This window comes from Terrapene carolina, unplaced genomic scaffold, assembly GCF_002925995.2.
Source record: "Terrapene carolina triunguis isolate 2854851 unplaced genomic scaffold, T_m_triunguis-2.0 Scaffold68, whole genome shotgun sequence".
Classification (NCBI taxonomy): Eukaryota; Metazoa; Chordata; order Testudines; family Emydidae; genus Terrapene; species Terrapene triunguis.
The window spans coordinates 68,772,385-68,793,448 of record NW_020664419.1 but is presented as its reverse complement, the minus strand read 5'-3'; the positions used below and the strand labels follow the sequence as shown (position 1 = coordinate 68,793,448).

Here is a 21,064-nt window from a genome sequence, read left to right as displayed (position 1 = left end):
TTTTCTTTGATATCTATAATTATCCTTATAGAGAAAGTAAAAGAATGTAACTGACACAAATCCTAATGGGCAAAACAAAGAGCAGTGTCACATGGTAACCATGGTCACATGGTAAAACAAACAGCAATGTCTTGAAATAAGGATATCTTAATTACAAATGAAACATAGATATATCAGCTCTTATTTCACTCCCTGTATGGAAATTCTTCAAAGCACATGTTACCCTTGGAAAGAATTTCTAACCAATACCTCACCCAAAATCTAAAGACTTACTGGGGAATCTTCCAAAATAGCATCCATTGGGCCTCTCTGAAGGAATATAGAATTTACCTATGTATCCACTATTGCAACACTCAAATATGAAGGCGCTGTTACATTTCTTAGATGTGACAGTGCAGAGGGGTGTAACTGCCTAGGTTAAAATAGTTATATAAAATTATATAGTTATACAGCGATGTAGCTGCTCCTACTGCAGTGGCTGAAAGCATATTCTTTTCACTGCTTCTCTAAAACTCTTTGTAATAAAATGTGTATAACTATTCTCCCTTCATATTCCAAAAAGCTTAGTAACACGATTATAAGAAAGGCTAAGAGTTTGTCATGGAGGTCACAGAATTCGTGACTTCCAGAAATCTCAGTGACATTTCCTGCTTCAGCCCCTGAGAGGTGGGCAGTAGGGGGGCCCCAACACTCTCAACTGCCGTGGGTGGTAAAGGGGAACCCAGAGCAGCAGCAGGACTCTCGTCCCTCCCCATTTTGTCACAGATATTTTTAGCAACAGTCAGGGACAGGTCATGGGGCTTCTGTGAATTTTTGTTTATTGCCCATGACCTGTCCGTGACTTTTACTAAAAATATTCGTGACAAAATCTTAGCCTTAATTATAAGCTATGTTTTGGATCCTTAATGGATCTTTTTCTCATAAGTAGAATTCCATTCTCCATACTTAGTATTAGGACTCTTAAAAGTTAACTTGAAACTATGACAATTATTTCACAAAGTCAGCCAAGCACAAGCAAAATTTCACCACAATACTCCACAAACAAAACCGTGGGACCATCCATTTACTATAAACATACCTTTTCCCTACAATATTATTTTCTTTAGGAACCAAGTCATCTCTTAAGACATGGCAAATATTAAAACCTGCCTGAAAAGTAAAACTAAATGGCTAGGGGTGGGAGGAGTTGCAAAACTCCTTGACTAGATACAGGGCCGTAACACACTTTAAACCCAAATTCTTGCCACAAGGCCAAGTGCAAACCATGTCTGTAAAAGGTATGAGAACAACCTAGAACTGCCCTACAAACGTCTCCTTAATAGAAGATATCTAATCAGAGGCTAGCTGGGGAAGCAGACATTTATCTGACTGAATGAGCTTTTAACATAACTTTGCAGGCCAGCTTTTCAATCTCCTGTCAAAATCAAGATCTGCATGTGCATGTTGGAGTTTGAAGTTAATGAAAGCTGTGGTGTGCTTAGACTCTCTGCAAATCAAGCCAGTTGTATTCATGTGCCTAAATATGAATGCAGTACCTAACTTTATATGCACAAGTCTGAAAATATTGACCATGGTTCTCTTGAAAACTGCCTGATCTATTAAATTGGAATCAACCAAAATAAACTTTCTAGGGGTGTATCTGAACTACATAAAAACTCTGGCTATAGAGTTTTTCACATCAAGCTTATAGAGAAGGTGTCACAGGGTACCTGGTCCCTGAGGATAACTAAACCGAGCTACCCTGGGCCAGAGGAGGTGAGCGCAATCCACCTAATTAAAGAGAGCTGGGCTACCAATGTGCCTATAAAGGGCTGCTGGGGGAGGAAGGACAGAGAGGCTGAGCCTTGGAGAGGAAAAGTCACATTGGAGTGGAGTTAGCTCCTGTACTGGGTCCCTGGAGCAAGGGGCCAGGGGGCTAGGGAAGTTGCTCCACGAGGGGAGCGGAGCTGGCTGAGGCTAGGAAGCTGCCAGGAGCTGGAATGCCAGATACTCCTGGGAGGGGTGGTCCTGAAGCCTGGGCCAAGGACAGAGTTAATACTATTTTCTGTTTATTTGATAGCGTCTGTTTAAAGGAATAAACCTCTTTGAAAAGACTGGGCATGGCAGCGCATGCTTTGTAGCGAGGGAGGAGTGTCGGCCCTGGTAACAGAAGGGCCTTGTCAGGACAAGAAGACTAGTGTGATATCTGTGGAACTCATTGCTGGGGGATGTTGTGAAGGCCAAAACTAACCGGGCTCAAAAAAGAATTAATAAGTTCATGGAGGATAGGTTCATCAATGGCTATTAGCAACCCCATTATCTGTGTGTTCCTAAACCTCTGACCTCCAGATGCTAGGACTGGATGACAGGGAATGGATCATGCAATAAATTGCCCTGTTCTGTTCATTCCCTCTGAAGCATCTGGCACTGGTCACTGTTAGAAGACAGGATACTGGGGTAGATGGAACATAGGTCTGATCCAGGATGGCCATTCTTATGAATGTTGGCAGAATGGCTGAATAGCTAACAGGTCATGGGGAGACGTCCTGATTTCAAAGATGATTTGATCCACTAGCTCCTGATCCAGGAACTACTTGTAGTTGTCTAAATGTATTATCAGGGTTTTCACCCCTGATAGGTTGCTGGCCACTAGTCATGACTTATGGGGCACTACCCAGTCTCATATTTTCATGGATTTCCTTCTGCAGATGTCACCAACTATGTCAATTTTGGTAGCCAGATTGTTTATTTGAATTAAAATCAACCTTTGGGATACCAGTTTTATGACACCTCTTAATCCATAAGGATTTCAATCCTTCCAAGAACAAATATGTACAGTTACTGTTCCTGGATTACAGCCTGCCTTAAATGTAAAAGCACCTCTGCATGGATGCATTGTGGTAACTACAATCTGGATCAGAAGTCATTTACCAATTTCTGATTGTCATTGGACTGCCAAAAATCCAATAGATCTGCAGGTCATCTCTCAATCAGGTGCAATAGCAGTGTCTTTGTATGGTTTGTAACCACTGAGACTTCAAGTGTCCACTGATACTGTGGAAGCAGACAGATACCAAAAATACTGTCAGAGCCATCAGTCCCAACATCTACAGCCTTGCTGAAACCTGCTTCTTCTGGCAAATCCTCTTTGGCAGACAGAAAATGTCTTAGAATCTATCTTTGAGCTGTAAAGCTTTGAAGCAAGGTGTGTACTCCAGTTGTTTGTGGAATAAACTAGAAGACTTTAGGTTGTTTAGGTTAAAACCAAATGACTTTAGTACCCTTAGATTGCAAAAACAAATTCTGGATCTCTGTCAAAGTCCTTGATCAGCTCATCATTCAGCTAGAGGAAAGTATGCACCCCTCCACTCTGTGTAAATATACCCCTACAACTGCCAAGAATTTTTCAGAGCAACACAGTGTTGACACCAACCCAAAAGATTAATCTCTGAATTGGTACCCTATCGGAATCTATGATACATCCACTGGTTGGGATGTGCATACATGTAGTCATCTGCCATGTCCAGAGTTTATATTCAAGAGGAACCACTCTGAATGGTTTCAGTATGGATTTGATTGGCTACCTTTTTCACATGGTAGTTGCATTTCTAGTTCTCACATACCTGACTGGGTGTTCTTGGCTGTCTGTAAATTAAGTGAATCTCCCTTATCTGTCCCTTGCATAAGAGGGAAAAATCAGATCCTCCAGAGATGGAAGTCACTGGCATTTTCTTCTTCTTTCTCTGTGGAAATACGTTGGGTATCAGAAGAGTCTTCTTGACCATCAGTGTCTGGATACTATTCCCCCACAGCCTCCTCAAATGAATGTTTTTTTCCCCCAGACTGTGGCACAGAACACTATGGTAAAAATGGCATTCTACAAGGTTGTAGAATCAAGCGTCAAATCTGATTGCATTAAATCTATGGCTAGTAACAGCCTCAATTACTTTAACATATGCAACATTGGTGTGCCAGTTGAAATTGTCTTTTTTGGTATATTCACAGAACTTAGAGTTCCAAGAGGAATCTTTGTCGGGATCAAACTTTGGCTGGCCTAATCCAGCATGTGTTATGTCAGTTCATCCAAAACAACAGGATGGAAGGAGAGCATCAGTCACTGCCTTGTTGGGCCCTTGGAACAGAACATGGCTGATTGGCATCAGCAGCATTAAGACTGGAACCACCAGAACTGTCAGTCATCCACTGCCAGCAGTTAAGAGCAGATGTCACAGGATATAAATGGAGTCCTACCGATAGATGTGTTTTGAGTAGAACTTTCTGGGGGCAATGAGAGGAAAGTCCTTGTTCCAGAGTCTGTGTCAAACATTCCTTAGGTGGTGCAGTTCTGCAACACAACTGGTTGACATAAGTAAATTTACACAGCTGTTTGCTCTGCCAGTTTCTAAACAGATTCACAGGCTATGCGTGACATGTGCCAAAGCGAGAAACACCAGCTCAGAATGTAGATACCCAGATGGCATGACTCCTGTTTGCTTGAGGATTTTGCCTTCAAGGCCTTCTAAGCCAATTTTGGGCTGAACATACTGGAAGTATCACAGGTGACCAACAGAGCTTACGCTGAATACCCGAGATGATGGTAATGCTCCAATCTGCTCTGCTGCTCCTTATTTCCCCTGCATCCTACTTAACATTTAAACTGCTCTCCTATCTGCTTGCTTTAAGGACTATTGTATATTCTGTCTCTGTGGGCTATCTTCCCCCTCTCTCAATTGTTTTTCTCAACATGACTGTATTCCTATTGCCAACATCAGGCCATTCAAAAATGAAAGTCAGTGAAGGATTTATTCAAGCCTGTGGGTGATGCAGTGTCATGCCTTAAAAACCCTCTTATTACCCCTTCTCATCACTTGCCGGTACCCCAGAGATGACCTGGCCAATTGGCTACACAGCAGGAATACAGATCTCCCAACATTATATAGGCCTAATTTCAGGGGAAGGCAGAAGAGGATTCCAATTAAAATCCGTTGGTACTGTAATGTCAGAAATACCTCCCTTTCCTGGCTTCACTTCTTCCTTCATAATCTATTGATGTAAAAAGACAATTAAGTCAAGGTTATGTTTTTGTTGATCCTTAAGAATGGATTGTGCCAGGTTTAAACTCTTAGTTTTTTGAAGCGTCCCTTGTGGTCTGTTTTGGGTGGGGTACGAGTAGGAGAAGTGGTGAGGGAAGTGAGGCAGTAGGGTAGGCATGCGCACAGAAACCCCATCTCCCTCACATTGGCAATTACTTAATTGGAATGGGAGAGGCCAGGACCCAACAAGATGTTCAAACTAACTCTGTCTTATTAATTACTATTGAGACCTTTTCATTTAGCTTCTTTTGAATAATACATGGGCTCTAATAACTCTAAATCACTTAACTATTCCCTTTTTATAATAAAAATGGATTATTCTCATTAGATTAATTATACTTTAACTTAATTAGGTAATTTGCAATTGAATTTCTCTGTGAAGTTCCACTTTCACATTTTTTTTAAGATCATAGTTCAGTCTGGTTAGTTGAGTGCAACTAAAGGTTATGATCTTTAGATGGATGTAGAACAGATGAATAGTGATCTTTGGGTACTTACTAGATTTCTGACATCTTTTGTTCCCTATCTTTCACTTTTGAACTTAAAACAACAAACTTCTAAACTGTTATTTAACTTCCCTATCCCTATCAATTTACAAATCCACTGTTACGCTATTATTTTCCGCATTAATCCTCATTTTTTCCCCCGCTCACTGTCTCCTACATGGGATAATTAACTTGTTATATTTGTTACTTAACTTCTAAATTCTAGCCTCGCTCTGAAATCACTTTGTATCTATCATTTCTCCAAAGGTAACAGCTGCAATATATCCTCAGTTTTGAGTCCAAGGATGAAACTGGATAGGAACTCCCACAGCTTACACTTCAAAATACATTTGTCTGTAGCATGGGGCAGCAGTGGAATTACAGGAACATTTTGGCCAAAAATTTCCAACCTTAAATTCTCATACTAAGGCACTTCCATCAGTGAAATGCAATTAAAAGTTAGAATTGTATTAAATACAAAAACGGAAATCAGGAGACATATCAACTGTAAGTTGTTAACAAAATGCTATGACCTATTTAGGGGGTGGGAGGAGAAATCACCAAGTTCCTAGGAAGGTCAGTTTTTTTGTTTGTCAGTAAAACATAAAATTGACTTTACAGTGTATAATTCTTGTGAATTACTTATATCTGACTGCAGGATTAGCTGAATGCAGTATATACGGAGTGAGAAACAAAACAAACACCTGGATCTGCTCCACTGGGAACACCAGATGCTACATAGTGATGTATATTGGAAATTAAATTCTCCAATGAGTTGTGGTCAGAGCTAGACAGATGCAATATGCGCATCAGCACAGCCCCTGCCAACTTTCCTGTTCCACACCCTGGAATCTCTCTATCGAGGAAAGAAGTTCTCAGAATTTCACAAAGAAACCTCTACAAAGACTACGTATGGCAGAAATGGCGGTCTTGTTATAAAAATATAACACACATTTCTCTGTCATATTCAAACAACAAACTTTCATTCAATATGTAAGCTCTTATGGGCAGAATCTGTCTTTTCTTTGTGTGTACTCTTTCTAGCATAATGGAGCCCTGATCTCTGATTGTGGTCTCTAGTTACTACTATAAAACAAGTAACTAATAAATATAGTTTAAGGAACATGGTTTTTCTGAGTTCCTAAACATAAAACAATAATTCTAGAGAGATGTGTGTAAATGACAGCATAATGATCTCATTAGGTTTCCAATCTCTCTGCCCCTGAATTGTCTCCAGTAACTATGATTTAAGAAGAGCTTCAGTCTCTTGGTGTAGTAAGAGAATATGTGTCACTCCCAAATTGAAACTTAACGGGATAAATTAAGGAACATTCTAATTTAAATCTTGTTTGGAATCTTTTTGGAAGCTGTGAATGTGAATCAGTATTTAAGTAGAGCGGTGGTATATTCAGGGCACAAAGAAATGTGTGCATCTTTAAGCATAAGCAGTCAAATCCTTTTTGATGCTCTTGAGTCTAATGCAATCCTACAACATAAAACAACTACTCATCCCACAGTCCCTTTAGAAGTGATCACTTGAATGAAGCAGCCTATTTCCAAACAAGCTAGGTTAATGGCCATTAATGTTGAAGAGTTTCAAAGTTTGTTGTTTCTGTCTCTTCCCCGACAGTTTATCATTAAAGCTAATCATTCCGACATCCTGAATGTGCAGCTGATTTTCTACTTCCTTAACACAATGGGCTAGATTCTTTGCTATGTTTCCTGAGAGATGCAGCACAGAACATGCGGGTCAGAGTCAGGGAGACAGAAATTCAGCTTTATGCCACTTTTGCATTGCCGAGATTCCGAGTTACTGCAGGGCTGAAACAACCCCTGGTGTAGATTGCTCTGAAGCCCATAATCCCACAGTTATGTGCACTGTGACCACCACATCTCCTCATGTCTCTGACCTACAAACACCCCTGTGCTGGAAACTTATGAAGGGGCCAGCATAGAGCTACTTTACCTACAATGGGAAAATTTCCCCCCCATCCAACTGTGGCTCATTTATGGTGGTAAAGCGGCTGGATTGGGGACCATCATCTGGCTTAGTGTCTTTAATATTTGCAGTCCTTCAGTATTTCAGGACTCTAACGTTTTAATGTAAGCTTTCAGCAGTCTAGATGTTAGAGGGCCTCTCTAAGCCAGCTAACACTGACTGACTCCTTACTTTCCATCTAACCGAGTGTTCAGACATCATGGGGAGATTTTCAAAGATGCAAATGGGATTTAGGCGGCTCAGTACTTTTCACTAGGGACAAACACCTTTGTTCCTTTGAAAATCTCCCCCTACAATAAAAAGCACACTTATTTCATACATGAATAGCAACAAGTTCCCTCCTATTTTATCACAAATACATAACATAATATAATGAAACCAACTTCATTCCTAACTTTATGTCAAGGGCCAACAGCTAAGTCAATGATCCTCCAAAAAAAATACAATGGAGCTTTCACTTGTAATGGATTAGTTGATGTACTCCCCTCAACACCATGTCCTCACCCAGTTTTGGCACTCTCTCTTTTCCTTCTTTCTGTCATGATGCCCTTCTTGTCACATGGACATTCTCTCTTTTCCTCTTTTACAAGTTATTTGCTGCCTCTTGAGTCATTCTCCCCTCTAGCCTCGCTGGTAGCTCTAATCTGCCTACCTCACTAAGAGCTACGTTGGTTCCATCCAGTAGACATCCACTGGTTTCACCCAAAGTTCAGCTGAATGTCACAGGAGAAGAGAAGCCTGGACCGGATGGCAGCCTGAGTTTTCAGCTTGGTACTGTACTGGTGAGCTCCTTCTATAGCGAGCTACAATAGAGGCACTATGATGGGGAGGGAAGGTGGATGGCTTTCAGTGAGCCACTTCCTGCTGTACCTAATGACATGGCAACACATTTGCAGAATGTCTGTAGAAGACAGGGATCTGCAGCCCTTGTAACTCACCCCACTCACACTGATCCGCTCCTTTACTCCTCCCTGAACTAGTCTGGTATCCTCAGTTTGGGAAACACTGTTCAAAACATTGAAATGCATAGTAACAAGCCAGTGATCTGGAACTGCAAAATCAAGGTACCAGTGGGTTGTCCAGCCAAATGTGACATGGTGACACTACCCATGAAGCCATTGCCTAACTCATCACACATTCCTCAATGTCTTATGTGCCATTTAAGGTACTTCCCTCATTGATTCACATTCTGCACCACTAACTGTTCAGGACCATAACTAGAAGTAACAGAAAATACAAGGGTAAACCTCCGACAAGATAGAACACACTGACAAATCATCCTGATACCTCCAAAAAAGACCACAAATACAGCAATCAAAGATGAAGACATATATGGACCCATCATGGGAGCACAAGTAATATAATATCTGCATCAAAGAGTATTTGCAGTCCCTATATACAGTGCTGCTCCATTAACATACAGGCTTTTGAGTCCCCAATGGCCACCCTTCCAATTTGGCTTCTCAGTGAGGTGTGCATTTTCTAGGGATGGTGCCAAATCTTTTATTCTTTTTTTCCAGAGTGTCTTCATGTTTAAGGTTTACATGAGGAGTATAGATATATTTCCCTATGATTTAGCATTTGACTTATGGGATATGAAGTGTACCTATGACAAGTTGCTAAACCAAATTCATGATGTGTAGAGACAAAACACACAGAGTAAGTGTCCCCTAGAGGTTCATGATTAATAATTGCATTGTCCCTGGACATATACTTCCAGATTCCTGATCAGGACTTTGGAACAAGCAAAGAAAAGAATAGCCCAGAGAATCTTTTCCATGTTTGATAGTGAGTTTAGTGCCTGCAGGGACAGAACTTTGACATAGGGCCATCATCTGTTCTTGGTTACTTTGATGTAAATATGCATTAATGCTATTGGAGTCAATAAGTTATTCAAGATTTATGCTGGTATTTCCAAGAGAAGAATTTGATTCATAATCAATAAAGCTCACTATGGAGACCCCATGCTTTGTAGCAGTGGACCCTCAAGTTCCTCTGCTGTCTCCAGATCCTCTGCATGAAATCAGTCCCACTCAAACCAAAAATATTCCTAGTGTTCTCCAAATTCTGACCCTCCCTCCCCTCCCCTCCCCTCATTTTCACAGCAAAATTACATTTCCACTGCAAGAGGTGTCCTCACACTTGCAGAGATGGAGGACATGATTTGTCCTTTAACTGCCTTAAGAAACTATGCTTTCTTTTTTATTTTGCTGTAAAAACAAAAGACCCTGTCAATGGATCGCCTTAAATTATGAAATTTAATACACCAGGATTTATAATTTCAGCATTGTAACATAGCAATCCAGAAATCAATGCATCATGAATCTGTGGAAGAACAAAGTAACCCAGGGATCGGCAACCTTTGGCAAGCGGCGGCCAGCACATCCCTAGGCCTGCGCCACTTCCCGCAGCCCCCATTGGCCTGGAGCGGTGAACCACGGCCAGTGGGAGCCGCGATCAGCTGAATCTGTGGACACGGCAGGTAAACAAACCGGCCTGGCCCGCCAGGGGGCTTACCCTGGAGGGCGCGTGCCAAAGGTTGCCAATCCCTGAAGTAACCTCACACAGCTTTTGGATAACAGGGCCTTCAGAAATCCTATGCATTTTAACTGTGCAAGTGTAGCAGGGACACTAAATCAATGAATAAAGTGGGAAAACATGGAAAATATCACAGAGTCATGAGAAACAGAAGCCTGGAACTGCAGTGAAACATACAGAATCAAGTTGATTGCGTGGCCAGATTTTTGACAGCTGTCCTTGACTTTGCAACCACAGATTTCTGTGATCACCACATCTGAATTTGTGGGCACAAACCAGACAGGCATATACAAATTAATCTGAATGGGCACAAATGTATTTGGGAGGTAGGTTAAGGACACTCTAAAAGTGTGGGCTACCATATTAACTGCTACAATATACAATGCAACAGCTGCCTCATTATTGCAGACTAATGGAATGCATTCCAAAAACATCCAGGAATTAAACATGGGATTCAAAATACAAAATTACACACTACATTTGAACCAATCAAATATAAAATGTCACCAACTGAGATTTAGAAACCACACAGTGAAGTACACAAACAAATAAAGTTATGGCTGGTTAACTATACCTTCTATTTTTATTATTACCATTTTTGTGCACCATCCCTGTGGTTGTTTTGCTTAAACCCAGTGGAGCCAGAAGAGGAAATGAAAACAATATATAAAAATATATGTACTGTATGGCTGTGGTTCCCCATCATGCTCCCCAACTAAGATTACATTTATTCCCCCTCCCTATATTTTCCAACGGGGATTACATAACTCATATTTTCTGACTTTTCTATTATCAGTTTTAAACTAGAATAAGAGGCAGCTCATAAAGTTAAATATTTTTGGTTCCTTGGGACCAATCACATCTGGAAATATTTTTTTGTAAATCTAGAAAAAACAATCTATCTAAAGATATAATGATACCATCACCCTCAAATTAACTGTGTGCTTTGCATCACTTAAGCACATGACTGGCTTAGTATTAAAAAGGTATAGCCAAACCTGTCAAAGCCTCTTAAAATACTTGTCTGTTTCAAGCCACAAGGAAGCTAGGGGGAAGGCAGATGTACAGCCTATAACTACTTACTAGGAAACAGAATCTTAGCTGTCCTGCTCTGGTACACACTTAAGACAAACTTTAGTTGCCCACCCAGAGGCAGCAAGCAGAGCTAGGTCAATGCTGTTAACAATAACAAACATGTCTATGAATCCTTTTTACATATAGTGATATTCACCTTCCTCCTTTCCCAACAGAGAGACAGCAATTTGGAAATTTCCCTCCCAGAAGGAAAATTATGCAAAAACCTGAAAATACCCCCCGCTCTCTTTGCTGTGTTAACAAATTGAAATGGAGATGAAGTTCTACATGGTAGGTTAGTTTATTTTGCTTGAACGGAGGTATTTTGCCAGTAGCAGTTTTTAAATCTTTAATCACTCAGAGAGATTAACAGCAAACCTGGAAAATGCAAGGAAACCTATCTATCAGAAACTCACCATAATGCATGTAACCATTGCCTTTGGTAGGATCCAGCTGAATAGCCTTCAAGAAGTACTTTTCTGCCTCACTCTTGCGGCCCTTAAAAAAAAAATAAATAAGACAGAGAGAGAGAAAATGGATTATCTTAACACTGAGTCACCCTGGACTCTCCATATGCTCCCACACTTTCCAAATTCCAGGCACTAGAGCAACACAGTCTACCATATGCTCCCACACTTTCCAAATTCCAGACACAAGAGCAACACAGTTACTATTGTTGCCAGATTCAGCCTAAGTAAATAGGAATTAAATGGGAAAAAACTTCATGAACAAATTTAAAGTCCACACATTAATAGATTCCAAGGCCAGAAGGGCCCACTGTGATCATCTAATTTGACCCCCTGTATAACACAGGCCATAGAATTTCTCTGAAAAAATCGTAGAGCAGGTATTTTTGGAAAAAAAAAATCCAATCTTAATTTAAAAATTACAAGGAGTCCGATAGCACCTTAAAGACTTTAAAAATGGTCATTCATGGAGAATCCACCATAACCCTTGGAAAATTGTTCTAATGGTCAATTACTCTTGCTTTAAAAAATGTCCTCTTCATTTCCAGTCTGAATTTGTCAATCTGCAACTTCCAGCCATTGGATTGTGTTGTACCTTTGTCTACTAGACTGAATAGCCCATTATCAAATATTTGTTCCCAACGTAAGTACTTATAGGCCAGGGATCGGCAACCTTTGGCACATGGTCCACCAGGGTAAGCACCCTGGCAGACCGGGCTGGTTTGTTTACCTGCTGCATCCGCAGGTTCGGCCGATCGCGGCTCCCACTGGTCGCGGTTCACCGCTCCAGGTCAATGGGGGCATCGGGAAGCAGCGGCCAGCACATCCCTCAGCCCGCGCCGCTTCCTGCAGCCCCTATTGGCCTGGAGCGGCGAAACACGGCCAGTGGGAGCCGCGATCGGCCAAACCTGGGGACGTGGCAGGTAAGCAAACCGTCTGGATGCTTACCCTGGTGAGCCGCATGCCAAAGGTTGCTGATCCCTGTTATAGGCTGTAATCAAGTCACCCATAACCTACTTTTCATTAAACTAAATAGCCTGAGCTGCTTGAGTCTGTCTCTCGAAGACATGTTTTCTAATCCTTTAAATCATTCTTGTGGCTCTTCTCTGAACCGTCTCTAATTTAATCAACATCCTTCTTGAATTGTGGACACCAGAACTGGACACAGTATTCCAGCAGTGGTCACAGCAGAGTCAAATATATAGGTAAAATAAACTCTCTACTCTGATGACAGCTTGTGCCCTTCCAGAACATAGAGTTCCACAACACTCAAACTTCAGAAAACCAGGAAAGACAAAATTAGGGTACATACCCAATAATCTTCTTTTTGCCTCCCTGGAGATGGCAATAGCCACAATTATCTGCATGCACTACAGCTAGATTTAGTGTGAGAGTGTAGCTGTACTGAATGGTTTGAATGGTGGAAGCAGGTTGGTACAGGTGTATTCAGAGATGGGGATTAGTTTGAGAAGCATCACAGAGCCGTGGTTGTGATAGGAGAGTGTGCACCTTGAGGAGATAGTCTGCATCATTTCATTGAAAAAATGTGTAGTTTGCTATAGTAGCAAGGCCCTGGGGGTAAGGGGGTCTTGCCACAGGAATTGTCAGTAGGGAGGTGAGATAAGAGACTTATCTACAGGTGTGCCGAAGGGTAAGGGAAAGCACAAGGTTAGATGGTATCCTGTAAGTGTGAAGTGATTAAATTTCACAAGTGCAAGCATTCCAGCAGGAGAGTAGGCTATGGCTGTTTCTACACTTAAATGTTTCAGCTGAATGAGAACACCCCAAGGAGATGACTAGAGCCTGAAACAATAATTCTGAAATATGTGAATGGCTCCATTCATGTCAGCAGGTGTTTTCCTCCCCTCTCCCCAGTGCTGGAAAGCCTGTGATATGCAACAAGCATACCCATTCTCAACTCCTTCCCCAGTGTCTGCAGTGTGTTCTCAGTGCATGCTCCAGTATGCCTGTTCTCGGTTGCACATGCAGAGGGGAGCTTCCCCAGATCCTGTGTGCATAGCAGGGGGGAGCAGGAAGAGAGAGGTATGCTCAGACCCCTTAGAAGAACAAGGCTCCCAGATCTCAGCTCAAATGAGAGGGGCCAGACCCCCATAGATGGGCTGAGGGTCCCCAGATTGTGGCACACACACAGGAGGGCAATGTAGGGCTGACAGGCACCTCTGCCCCTATTCCCCCCCACACGCCCCCTCTCCCTTCCTGGCTCTCTAACTCCTCTCCTACCCACCCATTCCCATTTATTCTCCTCTACATAATTCCCTCACTACACACCAAATCCCTCTCTCCCCATTTCTAACTACTCTTCCAGCACTAATCATCCTCCCCTGTCAGCCAGCATTTGCAGGTATCATTTATTTTCTTTTCATAAATAGTTTCAAACATGTTCTGCTATATTCGGATTAAATCCATTTCCCAAAAATAATGTAAAAAACCCACACTCCTCTGACAGCAGCAGATTGGAGCAATATTTCAGATTTTTGCCCTCAATTAGATTTGAACTCTCAGTGCCCATTAGGTGTTCGGAGTCAATGGCTGAAACAGTCCCTCAGCGCCTTACAGATCCTGTGAATCTTAGGTGCCTCTCAACACACTTGGATGCTCCTTTTTGCACACGTCCTGTGTCATGCATTAAGTGCATCCCTTAGACATGCTTGCTGGAACACTTAACTGGAAAAGCAAACTCTTCTTCTAATAACGTTTTAATTTGGTTTCCTCTGGAGGGCTGGTTGGTGTCATGCTCTCTGTTGGGATAACCTTCAAGTGTTTGAGACTCTGCTGAGATTATCTGAGCCCTGGTTTGATCTCTGTCTGTGTGCCAAACTACATTGCCAGAATGTATCAACTTTAAGAAAAGCTGTTTCCCCCCCCCCAGGGGCTGTATCTCAGGAACATCTTGTTCAAATGATCCCAAACTTAGATCACTGACCAAACCCTGCATCCCCTGAGACACACGAAATTTCAAGGCAATCCAAATAACCATATGGATTTTAGAGCTCTTACAAGAGTCAAGCTTTAAACAAAAAGCCCGTCTTGACCCTAACTATAGCAGAGCTGCTACAACATTCAAGGGTTACAACAAGTTTTGGGGTTGACTATTTTATGCTGCCGATCTCCAGGCACAGAGAGAAATGTGTTCAACACTATCTATGTTCAGGATCTAAGGAAAAGGTGGAAATCCATTGTAATAAATATTGTAAAGGACCTTGGTAAATTGTGTGCTAATTTTCTGGACAAGAGTCAGGATAAGCAGAACTCCAAAACTAAACGGTGGTATGAAAATGAATGTTAGATACATTCATATGCTAAAAACACATGCACTGACTTCATCACCTAGAACTGTGGACACAGGATTTTGTAAAATCTCTTATATTTGGGTTCTACATTTATTTGCAGAGATATTAAAGTGCAACTCTCTTTCACACTCATATTAAAAAAAAGATTTCATGGGAAGTAAGAGCTTTGCAGGTCAATATAAAATATAAAAGTGATACCAATCTTTTAAGGAAAATGTCTTGGACCTGGGTGAACTACCAAAGCTCTGACGAGAAAGGCAAGAGAAAGACACAGAAACAGTTGTCAAGTTAACAGAGCATTTGTTAATAAAAATCAACAGTACCTTTTGTTGTTTAGTACTCCAAAAGCACTAAAACCAAGCACTATCACAAGCCCAGGGACAGAGGAAATCTACGGCTTATTACTCTTTCCTCATGGAGAAAATAGCCAAACTGTATTGTACCAATAGTTTGGTATCCTGTCTCAGACACTAGCCAGTATTATGCAATAACATGCCTATGACTGCAGTTTATTCCTAGTACCAAGCAGTGAGTTGGTTTGTATTATGAGATATGAGCGCCTCAGAATTAAAATGACGTATTTTAATTAAATGCCGCTGATGTGGAAGTAAGACTTCTTGATCTATAATTTTCAGGATTGCCGAGTGCCATTTTAAAGATACATACAACATAGCCTACCCCAGGGGTCGGCAACGTTCGGCACGCGGCTCACCAGGGTAAGCACCCTAGCGGGCCGGGCCAGTTTATTTACCTGCTGACGTGGCAGGTTCGGCCGATCGTGGCCCCCACTGGCCGCGGTTCGCCGACCCGGGCCAATGGGGGCAGCGGGAAGCCGCGGCCAGCACATCCCTCGGCCTGCGCCGCTTCCCGCCGCCCCCATTGGCCCGGGACGGCGAACCGCGGCGAGTGGGGGCCGCGATCGGCCTAACCTGCCGCGTCAGCAGGTAAATAAACTGGCCCGGCCCGCTAGGGTGCTTACCCTGGCAAGCCGCGTGCTGAACATTGCCGACCCCTGGCCTACCCTATAATCACTTGGTAAAGAAGCAGATTTTAATCAGATTGAGTATTGCATGCATTCTGTACTGCGAGCATTTATCCCATAATGTAGCATTCAAACAATAACAAGAATTGCTCATAATTATCACTACCCCAAATCCTCAGCCCACGCCGCCTCAACAGCCTGAGAAAAGAAAAGGGGCTTTAAGTGAATCCAGAAAATTAACAAGTGCAGGTGAAGATGGTGGGGACAAATTTCAAAGTCAAGGTCCCCTCTCAGAAGACACCCTGCCAGAAGCCTCCTTATTTATACTACAGGGGATCCATAAGGTATCCCTCATGAAAGGGAAGAATTTGGCCCTTATTGTCCAATAACATTATCCTCAGTTTCCAATCCTCATACTTCAGACCCCTTTGTCAAGCCTTTGAACAGATATTGGAAAATTAATCCTTCCCAGTTACCCACAATGCAAGCGACTGCTACCTCCTAACCGCTGCAATCACATGATAGATGAGGCTTGTTTACATTTAGATGCTGAAGCACCTTTCATCCCAATTTTTTTTTCAAAAGGAACATATATTGTACAAGCATACAGCGATCCCTTCCTCCACCAGTGAAATGGAGCTGCCTCTGTGGGAGAAAGGCAGCAATTCTTTTTAAACAACATGCAGCAATAGTTCAGCACAAGAAGTAAAGAAGAATGGCGTATCCAGTTGAAACTACCAGGGGAATTCAGGTAGACAGAGTAATTATTCAAGTTCAAATTGGTTCAGGATGCTCAGTTAACATCCTTACTCTGGCAAAAAGGGTCATGTCACAAAGTCCAGCCTGGAGACTCCAAAATTGTAGGCGCAGACTGCATGTATCACTAATGCCAACAGAATTAACATTTACAGATCGTGCATCATTGCTCTTTTAACAGACTAATACAATTAGTCTTAGCTGACTGCATTCTGTCTTATGCATACTCAGGTTGCTATTCCTACCGAAAAAAGAACAGTTCACTGAAGGTAGTCATAAAATATGAATCTTCTGCTTATAGAACTATGTCTATAAGACCACAAGTATTTGTCAAATATAATTTACTTTCATCTATTCAGTTCACCAGAATATGTTACCACTATATTCTGTTTGGCACTTTCCAAATGTAATACTGCACCCAGCTTAAGTCATTCAGGGAAACAGAATACATAATGGTGACAGGTGACCATATACATAGCATCAATAGAATGATTGTTATTGAGAGGCCAAAATGCTCATTAACAAAAACAGGAAAAAAGTCATATATTACATCACCCGAGGCATAAACTGAAGTGCCAGCAAATGAACAGTGCAGAACCATTTATTCAGGTTGGCCGTCATTTTAATATATCCACATTTGTCAAAAAATGATTAAGAATGTTCTCTTCCAAAGTGACATTCTGAAAGAACTTGCATCACACTCTACCTAAAGAGTCCTTTTCCATGCCATTTGTGTACTGTTAAAATGTCAATATATCAGCACACATTTTGTAAGCTTTGTTTAGGTGTCAGATGATATAAACCCCAGTCATTTGACAGAATCAGGCTATATCACTATTAAACTTTGGCATTTATCAAACTTATATCTTATGTCAGGCAACAACATTTTCTACTAGCCACTGTAAGTATTCTTTTGCTAGCACAAGAGGATGCATATGGTGAAATAATCAGGTTTAGAGGACAACACCTATCTTTTCCCCCACTCTATTGTAAGAATTCAGTGCTAAGTAGCACACAGGATAGAAGGAGATAGGTTCTAAATTTTAAGGGAAATCCATAATTAGTTATCCAAATAGTTGAAATATTAAATTGCTGTGGACTGGCACATTTCGTGCATATTCATTTTTATGTGCAATGGCCCACACAATGACACAAATGAAGGCATTGAAGACCACTGGAAAGCTCTCAATTTTTAACAGCGAGGGTGAGCAGTTGTATACGTATACACACATGCCTTGGAAACCTCACAAAGTGAAAATACAGCTTTATAACTGCAGAACAGAGTTCTATGTCCAAGATAAAATGGTTATTCATAAGTTTTTAATGGGAGGACTCAGTGGCTCTGAGGATGACTAATGGGATAAAACATGCCTTTCAACTACAGGTCACCAGTTCATATGCAGTCCAACTCAGTAGCAAACAGAAGTGTGCCATATGACAGCTTCTTCTTTGCTTGTGAGAAATGAGTAGATAGTCTTAGCCCACATTCTAATGGAGAAGTGCCAACTTCTCTCTCTCTCGCGCACACACACACACACACACACACACACACACACACACACACACACAATAACTGATACTAATTGGCATGTCAGTGAGGGAACAAGGATTCAATCAATCATCTGACTTCTGGAGGGGATTCAGGCAGAAGTGGGGTGAAAGCACATTAGAAAGTCAGTTTAAAAAAAGCTTATACTGCTCCTAGCCACGCTATATTTGTCTGGGCCTTATCCAGAGGTCCCTAATTCAGGCAAAATACCCATTCAGTTCAGTGAGACTCTTCCAAGTGTAAGGGCTCCTTACTCATGTTGCTCAAGCATAAATAGCAGTGGACATTCTCCCATCTTCTATCACTCAAGCATCCCATGAAAAACATGAATCTAGTAAGCACAAATTATACTAGGTGACCTGGCTTTCAAAAATGTCTCAGCCGCAACAGTTCCCATGGACTTAATGGGAGTAGCTGGGTGATCAGCAAGCAAGCCATTTTAAAATACCTAAATATGGATTCAGGAGCCTAATTCTAGGTACCCATTTTTGAAAATGATAGCTGTACTGTTTATCCTAACTGTCATTTCTATCAGATTATGGGCCTCATTCTACAAATATTGTCAGACATAGTGCTCAATTGGGCCTTCAAATAAAATACTTTGAAGTTACTCTGACTGAGGGAGTGACTGGAGGAAAGTTAGTAATTTAAAGAAAGTTGACATCTATTCAAATAAACTGGCATGTATTTCCTTGACTAGAACACTCAAATATTTAGGACAAAGAAAATAACTCTCCTCTGCCCCACCCAGAAATAATGGAAAAAGCCAGCAACAGCAACTTCTCCTCACTCTGCTGGTAGAATTTGTAAAGCTCATGTTGAGCCAGCTGATGTACTTCAAGCTTCTAGAAACATTAAAATCCTAAACTACTAATAAGATTGGGACAGGTTAATGCAGTTCTGAATAATGCACTTGCACAGATTTATATGCACTGCTAGCGACCAGTTATGTGGCTCCCTCAACCTCATTCATTTAATAAACAGGTGTCCATTAAAAATCATTAAGAATCCCCTCTTTACTCCTCAAAGATACGTATTTGCACTATGAGAGTTACATAATTGTACCGCACATTATTTTGGAAGCATGCAGCCCAGCAATAGTTAGGGGGATGAGTTTTAACATACAGACAGTCCTAAAATTACACCCCCAAAGTTCCACCATAGTTGAAATGGTACAAGGCTTTAATAAGTGAAACAGCAGAAGTCCCTATTTTGCATAGCCTTATGCTGGTGAGAGTTTGGTGGCACAGTGGAAAATGAAATCTACGCATCAAGCAAAATTGACTGTCATTCCCTATGACCAATCCTCTTGATTCCTCTTTACAAATAATCACTTTTTTCAGAAGGACTATACAATTAAAATAACTTTTTGAGTAGAAAAAAGTGACTACAACAAACACTAGAGAGTAGGGGAAACCTGAGTACTTTACATAGCTCCTTTTGTATTGTAGAAGGCTTCTGAATGCCTGTATGAAAGATAATGTTCCCAACAACAGAAAGGGCAAGTGTGTGTGAGGCCACAGGGTCTGTGACAAGACTTTTGCTTCTGTTTTTTTTGGGGGGGGGAGAAAAAGAAACCTGTTTTATGAACCACCTTCTTTGCCTTATTAAAATGGATGGGTGCTCTGGGGCTGGAGCACCCACAGGAAAAAATAGTGGGTGCTCAGCACCCACTGGTAGCCCTGCCGATCAGCTTCTCCCCCTCCCTCCCAGTGTCTCCCACCTGCTGCGATCAGCTATTCGGTGGCAGGCAGGAGGCACTGGTGGGAGGGGGTGGGGCGCGCTTGGGGTAGGGGGCAGGAAGAGGCAGGGCAGAGATGGGGCCTTGGGGGAAGAGGTGCAGTAGAGGCAGGGCTTGGGGTTGAGCACTCCCGGGGAAATGACAAAGTCGGCGCTGTGCACAAGACAATTAAAAACATGAATATAATGGAACTAGATAGATATTTACATGTCCTAGTGAGTAATTCTATCATCTAATTCTTGTAAATTTTTTAGTCAGGAAGGTCTGGATAAAGAGAGGTACTAAGCAGTTGTATCTTCCATTGAAGTCAATGAGAGCTGAGAGTGCTCAGGAGTCCTCTGGATAAAAACCCATATTGAGGAGGTGAAGGTGATGTAAGTACCTACCTGGACTGATTCCACTCTCCCTAGTCATTCTGGGGCCAGAGGAGATTTGTGCCCTGTCAATTATTGGGAGGCATGCCCCTGGTGTATGTCTCCCTTCAAAGTGTTCTGTTTAATGCCATATCATCTAGTCCAGTCCCCTGCACTCATGGCAGGACTAAGTATTATCTAGACTATCCCTGACAGGTGTTTGTCTAACCTGCTGTGAAAAATCTCCAATGACAGAGATTCCACAATCTCTCAGGGCAATTTATTCCAGTGCTTAATAACCCTGACAGTTACAAAGTTTTTCCTAATGTCCAACCTAAACCATCCTTGTTGCAATTTAAGCCCATTGGTTTTTGCCCTATCCTCAGAGGTTAAGGAGAACAATTTTTCTCCATCTTCCTTGTAACAACCTTTTATGTACTTGAAAACTATTATTTCCCCTCTCAGTCTTCTCTTCTCCAGACTAAATAAACCCAGTTTTTTTCAATCCTCCCTTTTAGGTCATATTTTCTACACTTTCAATCAATTTTGTTGCTCTTCTCTGGACTTTCCCAATTTTTCCACATATTTCCAGAAATGTGGCACCCAGAACTGGACACAGTTCTCCAGTTGAGGCCTAATCAGTGCAGAGTAGAATGGAAGAATTACTTCTCGTGTCTTACTTACAATATACCTGCTAATACATCCCAGAATGATTGCTTTTTTTTTTTTTTTTTTTT

General features: G+C 41.6%; 1 protein-coding gene across 1 annotated transcript in view; it reads right to left on the bottom strand.

Moving 5' to 3' along the window:
- The window catches only part of TMTC2 (transmembrane O-mannosyltransferase targeting cadherins 2), a 371,684-nt gene that overhangs the window by 50,562 nt on the left and 300,058 nt on the right, over positions 1–21,064 (bottom strand). The window contains exon 9 of the mRNA XM_029910867.1: positions 11,585–11,666. Within this exon, the coding sequence (XP_029766727.1) occupies positions 11,585–11,666 (82 nt within the window). The remainder of the gene's footprint in view (positions 1–11,584; positions 11,667–21,064) is intronic.